This window comes from Crotalus tigris, unplaced genomic scaffold, assembly GCF_016545835.1.
Source record: "Crotalus tigris isolate CLP2741 ecotype Arizona unplaced genomic scaffold, ASM1654583v1 scf7180000017946.1269602, whole genome shotgun sequence".
Classification (NCBI taxonomy): domain Eukaryota; kingdom Metazoa; phylum Chordata; class Lepidosauria; order Squamata; family Viperidae; genus Crotalus; species Crotalus tigris.
The window spans coordinates 1194333-1210442 of NW_024096738.1; the positions used below are offsets into that span (position 1 = coordinate 1194333).

Below are 16110 nucleotides of genomic sequence, written 5' to 3' on the forward strand. Positions count from 1 at the left end.
AAACAAAAATACAATCCAAAATCCCCAAATAGTCTGTTTTATGAAAGATAATAGAAGAAAGGAAAATTGATAGGCATACAAGAAATCGGGAGGGATGTGCACAAATTCTGTGATGTGTGTTCAGGTTTAATTTCTTGAGGAATAAATTACCTAGGCCCTAGATCAGGGGTAGGCAACTTTGGCTCTTTTATGACTCGTGGACTTCAACTCAAATTCTGTGATGCGTGTTCAGGTTTAATTTCTTGAGGAATAAATTACCTAGGCCCTAGATCAGGGGTAGGCAACCTTGGCTCTTTTATGACTCGTGGACTTCAACTCCCAGAATTCCTGAGTCAGCATGGCTGGTTCAGGAATTCTGGGTATTGAAGTCCACAAGTCATAAAAGAGCCAAGGTTCCCTAACTCTGCCCTAGGGCAAGGGTGGGAAACCATGGCCCTTTTATGACTTGTGGACTTCAACTCCCAGAATTCCTGAACTATGGGAACCACAGGTTGGGTTGCTGAAGGCTGCATTTAAAAGAAAACCCAGTTAAGCTGCAAGAAGAAAAGCCATGGGGAAGTTCAGCTATGGGGAAATGTCTAGGGCAGGGGTAGGCAACCTTGGCTCTTTTATGACTCGTGGACTTCAACTCCCAGAATTCCTGAGCCAGCCATGCTGGGAGTTGAAGTCCAAGAGTCATAAAAGAGCCAAGGTTGCCTACCCCTGGTCTAGGGAGATTCTCAGTCATCCAGGTCATAGTTGTCTCAAAGTTGGTTGTTTAAAAAGGCAACTGGACTATATTTTTGTTTTGTTTTGTTTTTTGAGGAAGAAGAAGACATTTCCATTCTCATCCAGAAAGCTTCATCAATTGTGACAACTGATGAAGCTCCTTGGATGAGAAGGGAAATGTCTTCTTCCTCTTCCTCAAAACTACCGTTCAACTATAGGGGATGACATGATACGGAACTAGACCGGAGATCAGTGAAAGAATTTAAGGATCTGAACTGTGAAAGGGAAATATGAATCTGACCACACAGTTCAGTGTGATATGTGATTAAAAAGCCCCTGATGAGACTAGTAATCATCTCAAGAGAGGAACAATAAGTGATTTTAGGAAGTAGTGTCAAAGGACTGACATTTGGCCTGTATGTTTCCAATAGTTGTATGTTTTGACACACGGAGCCATATATTTTCCCTTCACAAATAATGCATGCGATTTCACTGTACATTGCTCCAGTGTAGACACACTAAGATATAGATACACCATGATTAAACATAAAATATTAATATGTGGAGCATATCAGGGTGTATTGCAACAAAAGCTAGTTTTCATAAAACTATACATCTTATGCTTTCCTTGAAGGCAAAAAAAATATGAGTATCAATGTACTTATCTTATTGGAAAGGATTTTGAAAAATGGTGAGTAGCAAATAGCTTTCGTAATATCCCTACAATATTGTCACAGAAAGAAATGTGAAGAAAAACCTTAAAACATCTGTTCCCTTCATTAGCTGCCCTCTAGTGGCTAAGCTGCCAAGCATCTGAATTGCTTCAATAGTGCATTCTTTGTTTTAATTTTATCATGTTTAGGACAATCCAATTCATTTCTTGAAGTTTAACTACCATGGATTATTTACTCACTCAGTAGGTTTTTGAAGGCTATCTGATTTCAAAAAGACTCTGAGTGGCTTACAAAATATAAAATTTAAATCTCACTCTCTCTCAATGGGATTTTTCCAAGGCAGAAAATAAATGAAAAACAAAAACTAGAATGCAAGGAATTTCATTATGAATACAGAATTAAAATTAAAAGTCCAGAAAGTGTATTTTAAAATCAAGCAATTGAAAATCAATGCCTGTCCCCTTCTTTCTCATTTACATACACTGTATACATCCAGGCAAAGCTGAAGAGAAATATAAATGTTTTTGAACTTCTATCTTTAATATTTCTGCTCAGAATGATATTTGTAAAGTGAAGGTAATCTATTAGGCAAACATGTTTATTAAAGGCCTAGCGGGGGACAATTCATCCTGGAGAATCTTTTATCTAAGTAGTAATTGAGTGTCAAAAACAACTTGATAGGAGTGTGTGAGAGTGGAGTGGAGTGGAGTGGAGTGGAGTGGAGTGGAATGGAATGGAATAGAATAGAATAGAATAGAATAGAATAGAATAGAATAGAATAGAATAGACCAAGTGTGATTGGACTCACAAGGAATTTATCTCCAGTGCATAAGGTCTCAGTGTACATACAAGCAACAAAGTGATAAATCATAAGATACAATAATAAATCAATAAATTAAATCAATAATAAATCAAATCAATCAATCATTTGATTTGTTGGGGCTTATACTCTGTTCCCATTACTCAAATTCTGTGGCTAGACAACCAATGGCATATTTTTATGGCTCGTTGGAATAAATTCAAAAGGAATTCTGTTTAATGTTTAAGGTGGCTTATATTTTTTATGTTGCTCATCCCAATATAATAGCTTCTAAGGATTATGCTGTTCCATTTCATTGATATAAAGAGCATTATTTACACGTTTACCTGCTAGAGCAGATATAAAGTGATATCGCCCAAATTTTTAATTTGAATTGTAATTAAATGTAAACACTGGGTAGTTGTCGTGATTCCGTGCCAGCCTGTGTTCCCAACAGCTGAATCTGAGGAGGAGGTGGAGGAGGCATTTGAAGTGCCATCAGGGTCAGAGGGAGGCTCTGATGAATTGCAAGACTCATGGTTTGATTCTCCAGTCATGTTCCGAATGAAGCTCAGCTATGTGGGGAGAATGAGTCAGACTTGGAGGATTCAAACCTGATGGACACGATGATTGATGCTTGTAGACTCCGGCAATTAGCGAGAGCAGATCAGCAGCATTCAATACGACAACTCCAGGGGAGGAGGAGAAGGCACTGAGAGGCAACGCCTTGGAACTGCTGTATAAAAAGGGAAGGTGTGGGCGGTGCTGATTGCTGAAGGCAACCATTGCAAAGTACTTCATGGGATCACATTCTGTTAGTATTGCCGGTGACTACTTTTCTGTTTGCATCGTGTTTCGTGTGGACAATTTCCTCCATTTGGATTGTGTTTTGCTGCTTTTGTTTCTGGACTATTTGGCAGGTTACCCATATTAAAAGGGGTTTGTTTTGTTTTGAGTCTCCAGTCTATTTTCTCAACAGTGGTTTGGTCCTTGTGCCTTTAACAAGGACGGCCATAGGCTGGGATAGAACAGTAGTGATTAAGATAAATGGGAACTGTGATCCAAATAAGGTGGAGCAGGGAAACCTAGTTGTGTATTTCTGCTTTAGGGTTGCTGCTGGATTTCTGCTCTTTTGTTCATGTACTAACTCTACTGGGGTCAGTAGGTTTTTAATCCCAAATTTGTGTGCATTCTTCATATAGTTGTCCTTTCTGACATTTCTGTTAATGGACCAAGACAAAGCAAATCCAAAACACCATTAGCACTTTTCATGTGTCTTGTAGATCCATTTTCATTGATTAAATGAATAAGTTAAGATGCCAAGGCCACGTGCCACTATTAATACTCCCTTTTCCCAGTCCATTGACTACAGTTGCTAAAAACTGGCAAGAAGGTTTTAGTTATTTTGAGGTGAGACATTCAAGAAAGCTGTGCCAGATGTCCTCAGAGAGCCTTGATAGAATTTTCTTAATAACAGCTCCTAAAATATATACTCATTACTAGGCTTGATCTATTTTGCACCAACATTTTGGCCACAGTGTCTGCAGGGACCTACAAATGTTAAATGTAATTGCTAAACAATCAATGTTCTTCTACCCCAAAATGGTCATTGAAATCATTTCAAGATCTTATGCTTGGAGAAGAAAGATGCAGAACACAAGAATAGGTACCTCATACTCCACAGATATTAGTAGTTCTCTTCCATTCCATTCTCCCCAGAAACTCCTGAGAATTCCCCCAGAAATATCCCATCTCTCCATTCATTGCAGGAATCTTAAATTCTGCCTGGCTACCCATTTGCTTTACTAACTAGACTTGAACTGACTTCCTTCCAGGGTGAAATACGCTGGTGTTTAAAAGAGTAAGGTGAAACATGGCTTTGTTTTTTTCCCCTCTATAAAGCCAAACCTATCCGTATTTTTTGCTCAGATACAAATTCATTTCATTTCAGGTTGTCTTAATCAGAAATGTGCCCTTCAGTTCAGATATAAATGTTCAATCCTTTATAATTTTGTTTAAAGTAATGAAATTCTGTCATCTCCCAGAATCATCTTCAGCTTTGAATAGAGCAGTTATTGACTCTTTCTCTTCTTTTGTATTGTTCTCATAATTAGGACTAAACTGTTGTGTTTTTGTTTTTTAAAAAATATATGTATCATTTTTTTCTTATCATAATAGATCCACTCTTTTCAGTATATATTAGGAGAATTTTCAAACACCCATGACTGAATATGGGCAGTTAATCAGCGTCTCTTGAGCATTTAGGAGCATTGAGCTCCTTTGTAGTTTTGTATTGTCATTTTAGTTATTGAATTTTAGAAGTTTAGGAGGGGTATGGTTCAGCTGAAATAGTAGATAGGAAACCCACATGAGATTTCTGCATTTAATTAATGCCCTCCTTAACACACATACCGTGTTATCCTCTTACACTCAGGAGCAATTCTGGCTGTAGTAAAGGGTATACAGAGTCTGCTGTCCCCTAACATCTGATATTTTTCCAAACAGTAGAGCTGGCCCTGAAGCCCACCACACATCCTTCAAAGCATTTGTGCACATTTTTCAGGAGGGAGAAAGAGAACTGAGATCTTTTGAGATCTTCTCAGCTCTACCCTTTTTCTTAAAAGAGAGTTGGGTGGTGAAGCTATGGGTCATTTTTATCTACAGTCTGGGCTGCCTGGTTGCTGGAATGGTCTGTTGACTGGAGGTGAACACAATGAGTTCTTTGTTGCCTACTATAACACCACACCTATGTTTCCTTTTCTCTCTTTCTTGCCCTTCCCCTTGTGCTGCTGTTATGGTGTATTTCATGTCCCATTGCCTCTGATCCTGTCTCCTCTCAGCCAAGAAGACATCAGCATCCACAGATGAACGGGAAAATGCCAGCCTGCCAGCCTCTGAAGAGACTCCACAAGCCTTACTACTTTTGGGATCCATCGACTCCCCCCACAAACAGATGGAAAGGAACACAGCCCAGGCCCCTAACCCTCCCTCCTCACTTTCAGTTCCACCACCTAAGATTGTACCCAAAGTCTCAAAGATTGTACCAGGTGAGTCTCATTCAGCCAAGGGGAGCTGTCTTTTATTAGAAGGAAGACTGATCTGCCATGGAATCATGAAGATGGGAGAAGACCTCACGATGACCCATGAAATGCATAATCCCATAGTTTAAAAAGATTGCTAGTTTCCATGTAGTGTGTGAGAGGTACCTTATAATGAACACAGCTCACATATGTGTGGCTGTGGTGGTGATGATGGTATCTTTTATCACAGCAATTCTACCTATAGTTCAATGATTTGTAGACTTAGAGCGTGTTTAAGAACTGACATGTTCGAAAACTGGCATTTGGTTGATAACATATGGTGACATTTGACAGCTTAAGTCATTTCAGATTTAATGCTTCTCAAGGACCAAACAGATGAGATATGAAAACTTCTAAATCCAAATTCAGATTTCATACTCAAAAATGCAGAGTTAGGATTTTCAGCCAAAGCTGCTGGAGATGGAAGAGGTGACATCTGAATATGATGCCTTTCTATGTATGTTGGTTCAACTGAACAAAGAACTGGTAGAAATCAATATTCTGCCAATAAATACTAGAGGAGCTTTTAGTTTGGTTTAATGTGACCTGTTCTTCTGAAAGACAGAGGCTGAAAAATCCCTACAGCAATGTTCAGAAGGAATTTAGATAGTCTAAGATATGTTTATGTATTGTCCCATTTCTGGAGAAATTCAGAGGACTTTTTTTTTTGATAAAGAGAAATGGATTGGGAAGTTGGAAGATCTCTGGGTAGCTTATATACTTTTATATTAGGATAAATACATTGCAAAGAGTTATTGGATTCTCTGATGCTGCGATAATTCTTGGGCCGTGTATGTTCAAGCTGTCTCTTGGGCTAACCAACAAAACTTTTCTCTGATGGAATTATTTTATTTCTTCTCTTAAGCTTATTCTAATTCTAATCTTTGACCTCCTGTCTTTAATAGCATCAAAACAAATGGAAACTTCAGGACTTCTCATTGTAAATTCAAACTATGAATTTAAGTGTTGTGCCATATAACCATAACCATATGCATGTATAGCCTTGTCAAAGAGGACGATTCTCTTTATGTAGTTAGATACAGATTTAGAACAGATGCTAAATAGAAATACAGTATTGTTCAGTTAAAACTACAGTCAAGAAGAATATAGCTAGGCAATTAGATTTACTACTTTTAATTCTACTTTCCAAATGTTATTTGCGTTCCCTACTTAGAGTTATCTTTAAACTAGATGCTGTGCTGTCTGTCCAGCTAAGGGATTCTTCAAACAACTATTGCCACTGCAACTTAGTCCATCAACCATGCTGCTGATTGTCTTATTTTCTTTCTTTCTTTCTTTCTTTCTTTCTTTCTTTCTTTCTTTCTTTCTTTCTTTCTTTCTTTCTTTCTTTCTTTCTTTCTTTCCATCTTTCCATCTTTCCCAACCTTATAGCCTTTCTCCAGCATTAAAACCTTTTCCAGAAAGCTGGGTCTTTGCATGATGTGTCTGAAGTAGGATTATTTGAGCCTGATCATTTGTGTCTCCAGTGAGAATTCTGGGTTGATTTTCTGATCATCCATTGATTGTTTGGTTTTCTTGGCCATCCATGGTGCTCTCAGAAGTCTTCTCCGACACCAAAGTTCAAAGAACTCAGTACTCTTCCTATCCAGCTTGTCAAAGCCCCATTCATAAATCTCAGTAAAAAGTAAGAGTTATCTGAGAAGACATCACAGGGTTGCCCTCTGAAGTTCTCCATTTAAATTTCATGTCTCGCTGGTATCCAGAAGTAGCTGGCAGAAATCTACAATTTTTCATCTCCATGCACCTCAAACAGAAGCATACTGTTTTTTTTCCCAGGCTTGTTTTAAGGGGTGAATTGAATTAAATATCCTGTGAAATAGACTATTTAATAAGCCCTAAGCCCGAAGCTCTATCATACATGAAATGCTTTTGGTTTCACTCATATGGTAATACGCAGCCCTCTATGTTTCTATCAGATCCCATATTTATGAGGACATCCATCACAGCCCATATTTCAAAAATGATATCAGGGTTATGCCAATATACCCTCCCAAAGTAAATAACAGCAAGAATTCACATAGTGGGGCTGCACAGATCTCTGCTGGAGATTTACTTCAATGAAGGTTTGAGCAAAGCAACCCCTCAAATTTGCTTCATGATACCATACAGAGTCCTCATTTCGAAGAAAAAATGAAGAATTTCCCTCCCGTAGTGCTGCAGATGCTGGGTGAAGCACTTGCAAATTGGGAGGATGGTTTGACTACCTGCATTTACAAAAATTGGCTGAAGAGTTGTTCCTGTGGTCAGTTGATCATCTATAGTTCCTTGGGGACAGAAGTATCTAGAGGAGAGTCAAAAAAGTCAAGAAGGCAGCTGCAATCATATGACTAAAGTCCCTTCCCCCGTTTTGCATGTATCACGTGTGTAATGTACAAAGTAAGGGGTGGGCCTTGGCATAATTGCTGTCATGTCCAAGAACCGAGACTGACATGTGGAGTGACTTCGGAGTAGTTCCTCTATTGAAGTGGTTCTCAACCTGTGGGTCGTGACCCCATTTGGGGTCAAAAGACCATTTCACGGGGGTCGCCAAACAACGCGATCCGCCATTTTTTTCTCAGCCGGCGCAGGGGGCGGTGCCACGCATGCGTGCCGTGCAGGAGGCAGCGCAGGGGGCAGCGCAGGGGGCGGTGCCATGCATGCGTGCCACGCAGGGGCGGCGCATAGTGGTGCCGCCGCACATGCGTGCCACACAGGGGGTGGCACATGGTGGTGCTGCCGCGCATGCGCACCACACAGGGACGGCGCTGCGCATGCGTGCTGCGCAGGGGGCGGTCCCACGCATGCGTGTCACGCAGGGGCGGCCCCGCGCATGCGTGCCACGCAGGGGGCGGCCCCACACATGCGTGCCACACAGGGGCGGCCCCGCGCATGCGCGCCAGCTGCTTATGACCGGGGTCGCCGGTCTAAAAAAATTGAGAACCACTGCTCTATTGTCATTTCTTCCTGCCCACCAGACATTCCAAGCTCTGGTGTCTCTTTGCCTTCTGGGAAATAACCCCTCCCTCCTGCAACTTTGGACTTGCGGCCACCATCTTGATTTTTTTTTTTAAAGCTGCCCTCCCAAAAGAGAGGGAGGGCAAGGAGATTTCTGAGGTCTTCCCTTTGCAAAGACTCAGTTAAAGAGCAGCAGCACTGATGTCTTTTCCCCCTGTGGAATGAATGGAAACCTGCCATTTGTATCCCACCATGAATGACCTTCTCTGATTTTCTTTCCAGCTGCAGGAAGTGAAGCCGATGAGACAGCCTTGAAATCTCCCCCATCCACTGTCTTGAAAAATTACGTCATTGTTGGCTCCTCCCAACACTCAGGACAAGCTGTTCCTTTCCAGTCCTCAGGACCGAAAGTCTCTGATCCCCACCTCAGAGGGCAGCATTCCACGCCAACTGGATCCCCTCACCTGGCTGCTGTCCACCTACCTTTACCTCCTAGCCGAGTCATCGAGGAACTTCACAGAGCCTTGGCCACAAAACATCGGCAGGACAGGTAAACGCCTGCAATACCCTATGAAGCAAAGCTCCCGTGAAGCATCCATGGCAGTAGACATTCCTTATCTCAGATTCATTTTTCACATTGGCCCAAATCATTTTCCTACACTTATCGCTATAATATCCGATACAAACCTAAGAATGACATGATTCATTCTTAGAATGTCTAATCAAAGAGAACGGCAACCTAAAACCTAAGGAGAAATTTCCTGACAGTGAGAACAATTAATCAGTGGAATGGCTTGCCTTCAGAAGCTGTGGGTGCTCCATCACTGGGAGCTTTTAAGAAGAGACTTTTAAGAAGAGCCACTTGTCTGGAATGGTGTAGGGTGTCCTGCTACTGTAGAGCAGGGGTTTGACTAGAAGACCTCTAAGGTCCCTTCCAACTCTGTTATTCTGTTACAATGAATCAGTGGAACAGCTGGCCTCCCAGAATCAAGGATCCTTTATTGCTGGAAGTTTTCAAGAAAAGATTGGACAGTCATTTGTGCAGGATGATATAAGGTCTCCTGCTCTGAGCAGAGGGTTGGACTAGAAGACCTCCAAGGTCTCTTCCAGCCCTAGGAGTCTATGTTCTATGATTCAGTTGCTTACCAAATGGCAATTTGATTTCTATAGTAGAAGAATTGTCAGACCCAAACTTAGAGAAGACACGGCAAAATTCAGTTGAGTTTGATCCTTTGTTTGCTTACACCAAATGGACAGAATCTTGCCAAACTAAAGCTATAATCTTTTACCCTGCTAGTCATAGCATGAGAGATTCTAGGGCAATGGTTCTCAACCTGTGGGTCGGGACCCCATTTGGGGTCGAACGACCATTTCATGGGGGTCGCCAAACAACGCAGTCCGCCATTTTTTCCCCCTTTTCCTTAGCCGTGCTACTCCCTTTTATTCTATTGGCTTTTGAAAGCCAATAGAATAGACTCTCTTGAATAGAGTCTAATTCTATTGGCTTTCAAAAGCCAATAGGAATTCTCCAGGCTGTCTCTGCCCTGCTGAGCCCGCCAAAAGTCCCATTCTGCAAACGATGCTGCACCAGTTGAGTAGTCCTCGACTTACGACTGGTTGAGTAGTCCTCGACTTATGACTGGTTGAGTAGTCGTGGCATTAAAAAGGTTGAGAACCACTGTTCTAGGGTATGGCTACCCTGAACTTACGGAGAGAATATTTATAACTCAGGGTTGAATTGTGGGATCCTTGGTGCTCTCTGGGATTGATAATGTTACCTAGTTGGGTAATGAAATGTCTTCAAGAAAACAACGAAGTTCAGAAAGCACTAAGGACCCCACAATACGCTGAACCTCTTCCCCCTCCAGTATCCAACTCAGGGATACACAGTCTCTTCATCTGGGGTCCTTCCTGGGAAAGCTCTATGACTCAGTGTTTCTCAACCTTGACAATTTTAAGGCATGTGGACTTCAACTCCCAGAATTCCACAGCCAGCAATGCTGGCTGTGGAATTCTGGGAGTTGAAGTCCACATGCCTTAAAATTGTCAAGGTTGAGAACACTGCTCTATGTTGCCAAAACTCTCCCTCACTGCTCCTCCAGGTGCACATTCCATCACATGAGTAGGCTAACCTACCTCACCATATTGTAGACGTGTTAATACAGATGTTTTGAAGGAGGCCCGAATACTAGAATCTTGCTGTTCTTTCTCCAATAAGAAAGCCAATCAAATATAGTGTAAAAGTGACTTGGACAGAATGATGTAGGCTGTACTGGACAGAAATGCGTTTAATTCAGATTTTTATGCAACTGTGCTGAAGCCTTGGACTCTTTGACCAGAAGGCATTGGTGTGTTTTTACTTTGTATTTTTCAGAAATGTGTGGTGCAGTTCACAGTTGAAACGTCTACATGGCTTTTGTATTTTTTTTAAAAAAGGAAAATGTGTACCACAATGTGTGCATTAGATGGAAACATGCAGAAAACTAGATTATATAAGGAAAAGAAAGTATTGTGAGAAAAGAGGGTTCCTGAATGCATCTGTTAGGAGAAATGAAATGTTAAGTGAATCATGTAGTCATTAAGCAAATGTGGTTCCCTCATTGGTTTTGTCAGAAGTCAGCAGGGAAGGTCACAAATGTATGAAAATGTGATCAGATGTTTGTGTAAGGAGGGTTTTGTGGCTGAAGGTACAAACTGATGGGGAAACCAGGAAAAGAAATACTTAGAGCCTGAACAAAACCAAAACTGAACTACAGCACTAATTAGAGCTATAGAAGTAGAACTGAGCAAAAATCTCAGACTCAACCCTAGAAAATGCTTAGGTGACTAACCCAAATTTTGTGATAGCGTGCTTCTTTTGCATGGTTTTTGTTGTTGTTATTTTCCATAAAGTGATAAATGATCAGAATATGGATGTTTTGTTTTAATTAAGGTTTATATTAGAAACATACATGCTGTTCTTTGAAAAGGTCAGCCTGGCATGCCATGTTAGCATATTTCAAAGCAAAGCATCCATCACTGTCATCTTGTACCTTCATCTTGTGGCAGATATTCAGATCTCAGCTTTCCCATATTGAACGCTGAAATCCCCTGCCACCTACGCCACAGCTCCCTGCACAGTGCTTGGGAGAACATGTTGCAAGCATTGATTCCTGGTCTGAAACCCAATGTTGCTTGCATTTTGTCTCCAGCTTTCATGGAAGAGAAAACAAGGCGTCTCCCAAAAAACGAATGGAGATCCGTTTGTCCAGAACATCCAGCACTGAACATAGCAAAGAGAAGGATGGTTCCATGAGCTACAATAGCGATCCAGAAAACAAATGGAATTCTGTTAAGGAGTTGGATGAGAACAAAGAAAATCTGATCATGGACTCTGAAATCAAGGATGATTCCATTTTCTATGAGGATGAAGAAGTTTTGAATGATTCCATAATTTCTGGTAAGAAAAACCCATTTATGAACCTTATAAAAACTTACCCTGAAAGACGAGGATGTCTCCTTGTGTGGGGTTTGTGGGGTTTTCTGAGCTTGGTTGTTTTCCTACAGGTATTTTGTTAACTAGAAATATCTACAGGCAAACAACCATGTGCAGAGAACGTCAAGAGGTTGACAATTGATCCTGTGCTACACACAGAAGGGTCTGTCATGCATACACCATTCTTAAATGCGGAACGTTGTACCATGGATGCTGCTGGGCAATCTCTCATCATTGTTCTGCCTCTTTTCTTTGAAGTTTTATTTTGTTGGATTCCATTTCCTATGCATCTCTATTTTCTTGTCTAGTGTGGCTTACCTGGCTCCTTCTCACCTTCATTTCAGACCTTCTTCCTCCTGGACAATAATTTTGTTCTTCTGAGTCTATAAAAACCCACACTGATAGTCCTTCAAGGTTGAAATAATCTCTTTCTTTTCTGCCCTATAGTAGTTCTGGGTAGGACACATTACTCTTTGTTGATGCCTTACTTCTGTCTTCTTATGCTTTGCTGCCATCCCTTGGAATTTCTTTTGAACTGCATCTCTGCTAAGCAATTTTAAATTCATTACCTGGCTAATAGACTAGTAGTTAAAATGTCTTTTTGTCATCTCTCTTGCAACCTGAGGATGTAGCAAAGCATTTTTAAATAATCTTTCTAGTCATCAGAAAAAATGCTGCAGAAATTCAAAACATCCACATTCAAATGCTCCTACAATTACATTAAAAGCAATCTACAATTAATTTTGTCTTCTCCCTCCAGTTACTATCCAGATGATTATCGTAGGAATTGGTGGAGGTAATGCTTATCCGCCAGGAGACAACTTCTTATTCTGAAGGATCTGAAGTTTCTTTCTTCAGAAACAAATTCAGCAACCTCAGTCAGCATCTTTCAAGGATTAATTTTAAGTTATTTTATTTATTTCCCCCCTTTATAAAGAAGAGACTTGGACAGTTACTTGTCTGAAATGGTATAGGTCAGTGATGGCGAATCTTTTAGAGACCGAGTGCCCAAAAACCACCCCCTCCCCGCCTCTCCTGCCCACTCCGCCCCTGCCCCCAGCCTGCTCTTCCCTGCCTCCGCCCGCTTCCACAACCCACTGCAGATCGCCCAGGTGTCCCAGCAGCGCCATAGCGGCCATGCCCTCTGCCTGCACCCTGCAGCATCATCTGTGCACAATAGAGTGCGAGGGCAGAGTCTTGGGCCCCATTCAGGGGCGACTCCCCTCTGGGGGGGCTGCTGGTGAGGAGGGGGTCGTGGGGGAGGCAGGGCTGGGGCGACAGCATGTGTGCCCACAGAGAGGGCCCCGAGTGCCGCCTGTGGCACATGTGCCATAGGTTCGCCACCATTGGTATAGGTTCTCCTGTTTGAGCAGGGAGTTGGACTAGAAGACCTCCAAGGTCCCTTCCAGCTCTATTCTATTCTATTTCCCACCTTTATTATTTTGATAAATAACTCAAGGCAGTTGACATAACTAACCTAACCTTCCTCCTCCTCCTTTCCCCATAACCAAAATCCTGTGAGGTGAGTTGGGCTGAGAGAGATTGACTGGTTTAAACTCACCCAGCCAGCTTTCATGCCTAAGACAGGCATGACTACAACTCATAGTCTGTACCTTGCAGTCTTAATCACTGCACCATATTGGCTCTCAACATCTCAAAGATGTCTCCTCCAACTCCGTTCTAGTCCTTCTCCTAACTTAGAAGTCCAGTTTTTAACAAACTTGAAGAGTATTTATCCATTGTCCTCTTTAAAGGATTCTATTCGATCTCATCTTGTTTGACCTTTTTTGTTGTTGTTTGTGATACCTTGACTGTCTTCTTGTGATTTCCATTATGCCCAAGATCTGTGATTCTTCCTTAGCTATCTTTCAGTGTTAAATCCAATCCTTTTTCTGATGCTTACATGTGAGGAAGCTCCTTTTCTCCCATTGGGATTTCTTCCACAAGGAACTATCAAAACTTAGTTTCTACTTTCTGAGTAAGAGGACAATCACTTTTCTTTTTTAATTCCTTCAACCCTACATCTCCATCTAGGTTTTTATAGTAATAATGATAAAGTTGGAAGGGACCTTGGAGGTCATCTAGTCCAACCTCCTGCTCAAGCAGGAAACCCTATACCATTTCAGACAAATGGCTGTCCAGTCTCTTCTTAAAAATTTCCAGTGTTGGAGTATTCACAGCTTCTGGAGGCAGGTTGTTCCATTGATTAATTGTTCTAACTGTCAGGAAGTTTCTTCTTAGTTCTAGGTTGCTTCTCTCCTTGAATGATTATCCTCTCCTCTCTCATATGTTTTAGCCTCCAGTCCCCTAATCATCTTTGTTGCTCTTCTCTGTACTCTTTCTAGAGTCTCAACATCTTTTTTACATTGTGGTGACCAAAACTGGATCCAGTATTCCAGGTGTGGCCTTACCAAGTGTACTAACACTTCACATGATCTTGATTTTATCCCTCTGTTAATGCAGTCTAGCACTGTATTGGCTTTTTTTGGTAGCTGCAGTACACTGCTAGCTCATATTTAAATTATTGTCTGCTAGGACTCCGAGATCCATCTCACAGTTACTACTGTTGAGCAAGGTACCACCTATATTATACTTGTGCATTTAGTTCTTCTTGCCTAAATGTAGAACCTTACTTTTTTCACAATTGAATTTCATTTTGTTAGATGGTGCCCAATGTTCAAGTCTGTGAAGATCCTTCTGTATCTTAACCCTATCTTCTGGAGTGTTGGCTATTTAAATGAGTTCCCCATCTATCACCTCATCCAAATCATCGATGAAGATGTTGAAGAGCACTGGGCCTAGAACAGAGACCTGGGGCACCCCACTACACACTTCCTTCCATGTAGATGCAGTTCCATGGAGGACCACATGCTGAGTACAGCTAGTCAGCCAGCTACGAATCCATCTGGTGGTGATGTGGTCTAACCCATATTTTTGATACTTCATATGGATGCTTCATTCAGTCTTGAAAGGACAATGACCAAAATTCCCTTCCAAGTTCTCTTCTCTTTTCCCATTTTTCTCACCCATTAATGTTCACTCTGTTTGGACAATTATCTAACAGTACCTGCTGCTTACTTGTTCTTTTTGTTTTCTTTTTTTCCCCCTTTCTTGGTTGTTTGTTTTTGCTTTCTGGTTCAGTTACATTTGAAAAGAAGAAAGTTTGCAGACAGAGGAGCATATGTAAACTTCAGCCTAATTTCAAAAATTGCACAGCAGTGTTGACCTCTGGAAAGAGTAATCAGTACTTGAGAAGGGCAGTACATGAGAAGGACAGACAGAGCTGGAGAGTGGAGTTAAATGTTTATCATCAGTTTAGAGTCCTTCTAAGAGATCCAAATCCATCCCCCTTGAATTGAAAGAGGCCCAAGTGTCATGGTTTTGACCAACAGAGACAAATAAAGCAGAACTCAGAGACTTGCAAATTCCTCAAAGAGCATGTTTATTAGTTACAAGGTATCAGCACGGTCAAAGCTGAAACCAAGTCTGAATTCCCAGTAACAATTCCCCAGTTACAAAGTATAAATTTCCCACTTACTCCTCCAAACTATGCAATTGACTACATTCTCCAATAACTGCATTTGGCAAACTTTCTTATACAAAGCCAGTCTCTGATCACAGGAGCAACAGATGACCTTGGTTCCCATGGGACAGCTGATTGCTATGACTAGAGAAGCACCTGGATAACCCACCCCCCTCCATTCCAAGGTGGCAACTGCAAATAAGGGGGGAAATGGCTGCAATCAGGTTCATTTGCAGAGTTGACACCAGGCTTTCATTGTTAAGCCACAGAGGTCACAAAGGAAATAATGATATCTCCCTAGTATCTTGGATTGCAGCTGACATATTTTGCTGCAATTATATTATTTAATGGTTGCAGGATTCGGGTATGTCTACTTTAATTAAAAGAAGGACTAGGGGTGACATGACAGCAGTGTTTCAGGATTTGAGAGGTCACCACAAAGAAGGGGGGGGCAATCTATTCTCCAAAGCACCAGAAGGCAAAGCAAGAAACAATAGATGGAAACTAATCAAGGAGAGAAGCAACCTGGAATTAAGGAGGAACATCCTAACAATGAGAACAGTCAAACAGTGGAATGGTTTTGGGTGCTCCATCACTGGAGGTTTTTAAGTGGCGACTGGACATCCACTTGTCCAAAACGGTATAGTGTCTCCTGCTTGAGAAGGGGGCTGGACTAGAAGACTCTGTAATTCTATTAGAGGTAGTCCTCAACTTACAACAGTTCATTGAATGACTGTTCAAAGTTACAATGGCACTGAAAAATGTGACTTATGATTGTTTCTCATAGTTAAGATCTTTGCAGCATCCCCATGATCATGTGATTAAAATTCGGGTGCTGGGCAACTGACTCACAGTTATGACGGTTGCCAAGTCCCGGGGTCATGTGATCAACTTTG

At 41.4% G+C, this 16110-nt stretch overlaps 1 protein-coding gene across 3 annotated transcripts in view; it reads left to right on the top strand.

Annotated features, from left to right (window-relative positions):
• Positions 1–16110, top strand: part of LOC120308737 (phosphatase and actin regulator 3-like) — a 60149-nt gene that overhangs the window by 21422 nt on the left and 22617 nt on the right. For all 3 annotated transcript variants that reach the window (XM_039345197.1, XM_039345198.1, XM_039345196.1), the window contains 3 exons: positions 5022–5228; positions 8499–8766; positions 11408–11655. In XM_039345197.1, coding sequence (XP_039201131.1) covers positions 5022–5228; positions 8499–8766; positions 11408–11655 — 723 coding nt within the window. The remainder of the gene's footprint in view (positions 1–5021; positions 5229–8498; positions 8767–11407; positions 11656–16110) is intronic.